Source organism: Macaca nemestrina, chromosome 20 (genome assembly GCF_043159975.1).
Source record: "Macaca nemestrina isolate mMacNem1 chromosome 20, mMacNem.hap1, whole genome shotgun sequence".
Classification (NCBI taxonomy): Eukaryota; Metazoa; Chordata; class Mammalia; order Primates; family Cercopithecidae; genus Macaca; species Macaca nemestrina.
This window is the reverse complement of record NC_092144.1, coordinates 55,536,941-55,543,194: the sequence shown is the minus strand read 5'-3', so window position 1 is coordinate 55,543,194 and position 6,254 is coordinate 55,536,941. Positions and strand designations below refer to the sequence as shown.

Genomic DNA, 6,254 nt, shown 5'->3' with positions numbered 1-6,254 from the left:
TACAAACTACTAGAATTCAACTTACACTGAAAAATAGATGCAATGGTCTGATGCCTGGATCAAACCTACCTGAAGTCAGGTGCCCCTGTACTATTGAGTAAGCTAAGCCAACAAATACCTTTTTGCTTAAGCAGTATAGATGGATTATTAGTCCTAATACAGCATTTCTCTTGTTAATTCTCCATCCATGCCCAACACAGTAGCCACACTGAAATTACCCAGTTCTCTGAAGATATACCACATACTCCCACTTCTGGGCTTTTGCCCAGGGCAAACTCAATGCCTAGCCAACTCCTACTCATCCTTCAACACTCCACTCAAGCATTAATTCCTCTAGAGCATCTTCCCCAGTGACCCCACCCTGCCCGCTTTCTCTTCTGGACTCCCCTGTCCAGTGTGTGTGTCAGAATCCATGTCTCCCACAGACAGGGCTTTGTGTGTCTGTGTCCAGCACTGGACCTGGCATGGAGTAGGCACGGGTCAATGATTGTTTATTGAATAAATTTACTACTGGAGTAAGAAGTGGCTTAGAGTCCAGTGTAACATGGTGGCTGGGAGTGTGAGTGGATGAATGGGGGGCCCGATGTAGGAACTGGGGCCTCGGGGATGAGGCCGAGTTCCATCCTGCCTTCTTCCATGACCATCCTTACCTTCCCACCCCCACTGCTCCCATTCTGCAGATGAGAAAACCGAGGCTCTGAAAGGAAAAACCACTGCCTGGATTCCCAGACCTCTTCTTCAACTCATTTGCAGGTGAGGGCAGGGAAGGAAAATTCTAGGGTCAGCACTGGGGTGGGGGGGGGGACTCTCCTAAATTTATTGGGCAACAGGCTGCAGGTGAGGGGGCTGACAGGAGGAGGGTCGGGGTGTAATAACTTAAAAACCGTAGGTGACAGCGGCAGCTCCTCAAGAGACCTTTGCAGAGGGGAGGGTGTGGGGTATTTACAAGGATTTGTACAAAGTGCCCCGCGCCAGCCTGGGGCAGGAAGTGGGGGTTTGAGCGGGAGGGGAGGGGAGGGGAAGGAATCTGCCTCTCTGACCCCCACTCCCAGTCCCCCAGATTCTCCAGTCTTTAGGCTCAGCAGCTCTCCCTGCCCTTGCCCAAGGCCTAATTTTGAGCTGTTGGGAGGAATGGAAGATTTCCTCAGTTTCCCTCCCTGCCCCTGCCCTGTCCCCAAAGTCTCCTCAGGTGCCCTCTTGGTAGGGTGAGGGAGGACAGGACTGGCTGGAGGCTCCAGGAAGGTGCCAGCTCCCCCCGCTGAGCCCCCTCATCCTTCTTCTGTGCTGAGCGGCCCCAGAGAACAGCAGAGGGGACAATCTTTGCCCCCAAATCTAATTCAGGGAAACTGAGGTGATGATAAAGGGAGAATTCCCCTCCCTGGCCCCTTCCCCTCCTTTAGAAGTGAAGGGGACAAGGGAGAGGAAGAGGAAGGGCCCTGGGGCCGTGGTGGCTCAGAGCTCGAGGTCGTTGGAGATGCGGGTGACGAGGGTGCGGAAGGCCAGGGCGGTGCCCGCCACACGGCGGAAGAGAACTCCCCGCAAGCCCGGCCGGGGCAGCTGGCAGACCTCCACTTCGAAGTGGGACAGGGGCTCGGGCCCGCCCGCACCCCCGTGCAGGCAGGCCAGCAGGAACGGCTGTGGCTGGCGGCAGCGGCAGCGGGCGGCTGCTGTGGCCTGGCGCAGAGCTGCCATCAGGGCCTCGGGAGGGCGCGAGCTGGTCAGCTTCACACTCCAGGGGAATCGGAGCAGCCGGGGGGGCGGTTTCCGTTTGATCCCAAGGTAGATGGCAACTGAGGCGAGAAGATATCAGGGGTCAGAGATGGGAGCGAAGAGGAATGTGGTGGAGGGCTGAAGGGATACCTCTTCCCAATTTGGGACAGATTCCTAGCCGTCCCCTCAAAAAACTTCTTCCCCTGCTATGCCAGTGACAGTTTCAACTGGAACAGAGCTGCCCCCCAGCTAGAGACCACACTTTCCAGCCTCCCTTGCAGCCAGGTGTGAGCCTGTCTCTAAATTCTGGGACATGAGCAGAAGTGAGGTGTGCCACCACATCAGTTCCTTCAGAGAACCTGCATGCTCCAGGCTCTCCTGTCCCGCATCTCCCAGGAGCTGGACTTAGCAGTGGCACAGGCCAGCCTCAACTGTGAAGATGACATGAGGGCTCCAGGGAATGGGGATGGAAAAACCTGGGGACGTGAATGATTGCACAGATCCGGGTGGCCCTACCAGCCTGGCTTGGCCACATGGTTTGAATGAGAAATTTGTTTTTTTTTTTTTTTTTTTTTTTTTTGAGAGGGAGTTTTGCTCTTGTTACCCAGACTGGAGTGCAATGGCATAATCTCGGCTCACCACAACCTCCGCCTCCTGGGTTCAAGCGATTCTCCTGCCTCAGCCTCCCCAGTAGTTGGGATTACAGGCATGTGCCACCACGCCCGGCCCTGGCTAATTTTTGTATTTTTAGTAGAGATGCGGTTTCTCCATGTTGGTCAGGCTGGTCTCGAACTCTCGACCTCAGGTGATTCACCAGTCTTGGCCTCCCAAAGTGCTGGGATTACAGGCGTGAGCCACCGTGCCCGAGCCACAGTGCCCAGCCACTTTTTAGTTTTTTTTTTGAGACAGGGTCTTGCAGTGCAGTGGTGCAATCACGGCTCACTGCAGCCTTGACCTCCTCGGCTCAAGTGATCCTGCTGCCTTGGCCTCCTGAGTTGTTGGAATTACAGGCATGAGCCACTTGTGTTCGGCCTCTGGGGGCTTTTTGTCATATGTTTTAGGATGGGAGCACTGTTGGCATTGACTAGGTTGGGGATGGGTTAAGTCAGGGATGATAAACATTCTCCAACGTGCGAAAGGGCCCTGCACAACAAAGAAATGTCCCGCCTGAAGTACAAGAGTGCTGCACTGGATGAGCAGCCCAAGGCTAGCCCCCCGTGTTTCCGTGTGGCCACCCCTCAGCTTGGGAGAGCACGAGCCTCAGCTCTGCCAATGAGAGCATTCTACTTCCGACCTCTGTGCTTGGATCTAGGGTGACCACATGACCACGTCTGACCAACCAGAGTACTTCTCCTCTCTGGCTGCAGACATTGGCTTAGGAATGAGCATGTGACCTAGTCCCAGCCAATGAGTCAGCCCTGGCAGTTTGTTGCAGCTGCTGGCAAGGCTCGGGTTTCCACCTGGGTCTCTAAACCGGGAACTCAGACTAAACCAGGGCTTGGCAAACTTCGGTGCTGTCTGCTTTTGTAAATCAAGTTTCATTGGAACACAGCCATATCCATTTGTTTTGTGTTGAATATGACCGCTTTTGCACTACAGTGGCACAACTGAACAGGCGTGACAGGGGGTGCCTGGCCCTCAAAGCCTAAAATCTTCATGATCTGGGTCTGTACAGATAATGTTTGCCTCCTGCTGGCCCTGAGGTGCCGGCAAACATTGTGCCATGACTGGATGAGAAGCAAAAGGAGGTGGGGGCATTGACCAGAAGTTGAGTTGTAGATGGGATCAGGCTTTTTTTTTTCTCTTTTTTTAGACGGAGTTTTGCTCTTGCTGCCCAGGCTGAAGTGTGATGGCACGATCCCGGCTCACTGCAATCTCTGCCTCCCGGGTTCAAGTGATTCTCCTACCTCAGCCTCCCAAGTAGTTGGGATTACAGGCATGCGCCACCACGCCCGGTTACTTTTTGTACTTTTAGTAAAGACGGGGTTTTTCCATGTTAGGTTGGTCTTGAACTCCCGACCTCAGGTGATCCGCCTGCCTCGGCCTCCCAAAGTGCTGGGATTACAGCCGTGAGCCACGGCGCCCGGTCGGAGGCTGAAGTTTAAGATGGTCAAGAGAAGGTGCTTGTGATGGGGTGGGAATGAGAGGAGCTGGCAGAGAAGGCGGGGGCCATAGGGCATTTCAGGAAGTTGGCCTTGCAGGATGAGACTGGGGCCCCATCTAATTCCCTGGGGTAAGTGTCAGGAGGTGCGGAGGCAGGAGAGGGGAAGGGCTGGTGTGGCAGTCGGGGGTAGGCCCAAGCACTCACCTTGTGACCTCAGGTCCCCCGATTCTCTCAGGTTCGTCTGCGACCCTAGGGGAGGGGAGGGGGACAGAGTGTCTAATCTGGACATAGGGAACCCACCTCCCCCAACCCACTGCCTCTGGGATTCTGAGCAGCCCCTGCCTCAACCCCAGTCCTTCCGGGCTGGCTGGCGAGGGCCCGGAGTCAGGATTTGATCTCCCTGTCCATCCCCATAATGGGGCTCATTCTGAAATGGGTTAGTGCAGGTCACAGGAAAGATACTGAAGAATGTGGAAGATGAAAGGGAGGGGAGTGGGCAGAGACACACCCTTATATAGAAAAGTGGCCAGAAAGAGAGAGACACGCACACACACACTCACATATACAATCATGCTTTGCTCAAACAACACCTTTGTGAGACCTGCCCTTTTTTCTTTTTTTGAGACAGAGTCTTACTCTGACATGCAGGAGTGGCGTGATCTCGGCTGGCTGCAGCCTCAATCTCCTGGGTTCAAGCAATCTTCCTGCCTTGGCCCCTGAAGTAGCTGGGACTATAGGTGCGTGCCACAAATTTTTTTTTCTTTTGGTAGAGATGAGGCTTTGCCACATTGCCCAGGCTGGTCTCAAACTCCTGGACTCAAGCGATCCGTCCAAAGTGCTGGGATTACTGGCCTGAGCCACCTCATCCAAAGGCCTGCCCATTTAATGCTGCACCCCTCCCTTCCCCACACCTCTCATTCTCCTAACTGTTCTATTTTTTTTTTTTTTCCAGAGACAGGGTCTTCCTCTGTTGCCAAGACTGATGATCATAGCTCACAGTAGCCTCAACCTCCTGGGTTCAAGTGATCCTCCTGCCTCCCAAGTCCATGGGACTACAGGTGTAGTCGCCATGCCCGGCCAATTATTTATTTTTTGTAGAGATAGGACCTTGCTATGTTGTCCAGGCTGGTCTTGAACTCCTGGGCTCAAGTGATCCACTCGCCTCAGCTTCCCAAAGTGCTGTGATTCCAGGCATGAGCCACCAAATGTGGCTTCTATTCTATTTTTCTTCTTCGTTACTTCGCACTACCTAGACGTCTATATAATAAGTATATTTTACTGATTTATTTTTTTGTCTAGATCCCTTGATAGAATGTTGGCTTTGCCAGGGCAGAAGTTTTATACTTTTTGCTCACCCTCTACTACAGGGCCTAGGACAGTGCCAGGCACACAGTAAGGACTCAATGAATAATAGCAATTAATAACTAATACACATGTAAAACACTTTCCAAGGCAAGGTTCTAAGCTCAGTCCATATATCACTTCATTTAGTTCTTACAATAACCCTAGGAGACAGGTACTGTTATTACTATACCCATTTTACAGAAGAGGAAAGTGAGGCCCAGAGACCTTGACTAACTGCCATTTGAACCCCCGAGTCTGGCTCCAGAGGCTATGCTTCTGTGAGTAAATGAACAACCAGACCCCACGTACTGACCCTGCACTCCACTCATATCCACAGAGCCCCCTCCCCAATGCCCGCACACACAGGTGAGACATGCAGACAGGGAGGCAGGGCCAGCGAGAACAGGGCATGGACGGGACTTACTGATCTTGGATCCCTGGGGCAGAGAGGCGCCCGAAACACAGCGGTTAGAGTTCTGCCGTTTAGAGGGATCGAGGGTAACCCTGCAGTGTGAGGAGGGCGGTGAGGGACGACAGGGGAGGAGGAAAGGAGAAGGAGGAGGAGGAGGAAATGTTCGGGTACAGGAGACAGAGCAGAGTAGAAGACAGGTTAGGTCCCACCAGCCCCCCCACCCTGCTCCACCCCGCTTCTGCCATCCCTGCGGAGCTCACCTTCGGGTCAGTTTGGAGGTCAGCTTGGTGAAGAGGTTGGTGGTGGGGCGGGGCCGCCCGGCAGGCAGGGGTGCAGCCTCATGGGCCAGCGTGGGAGAGGCAGGGGGCCCATTCTGCACACCCCCACCACCCCCACCCCCTGCCCGCCGGTCCCGGACCTGGCCACCGTGGAAGGTGCTGCGGATGGTGGAGCCGCGTGCCAGGCGGCTCCGCTCCCCTGATGGGGGTGCCAGGCTGTGACTGGAGGGGGAGGCAGGGGGCACCCGTGGGGTGCCTGAGCTGTGGGCAGAGAGACAAGTCAGGGTCGGGGACTGAGGCAAGCCAGGACCCCAGTCCCTCTGATTCTTCATAATCCTGTCCTGAGACCAGGGACTGCAACCAGCCTGGAACTCAGAGACAGGGCTGCAATGTACAGTTGTGCAGG

The 6,254-nt window shown here is 54.5% G+C and overlaps 1 protein-coding gene across 1 annotated transcript in view; it reads right to left on the bottom strand.

Moving 5' to 3' along the window:
* Window positions 1-474: 474 nt before the first annotated feature.
* Window positions 475-6,254, bottom strand: part of LOC105478541 (microtubule affinity regulating kinase 4) — a 54,476-nt gene continuing 48,696 nt past the window's right edge. The window contains 4 exon segments of the mRNA XM_011735944.3: window positions 475-1,755; window positions 1,757-1,790; window positions 4,019-4,063; window positions 5,831-6,109. Of these exon segments, the coding sequence (XP_011734246.2) occupies window positions 1,453-1,755; window positions 1,757-1,790; window positions 4,019-4,063; window positions 5,831-6,109 (661 nt within the window). The 3' untranslated portion in view covers window positions 475-1,452.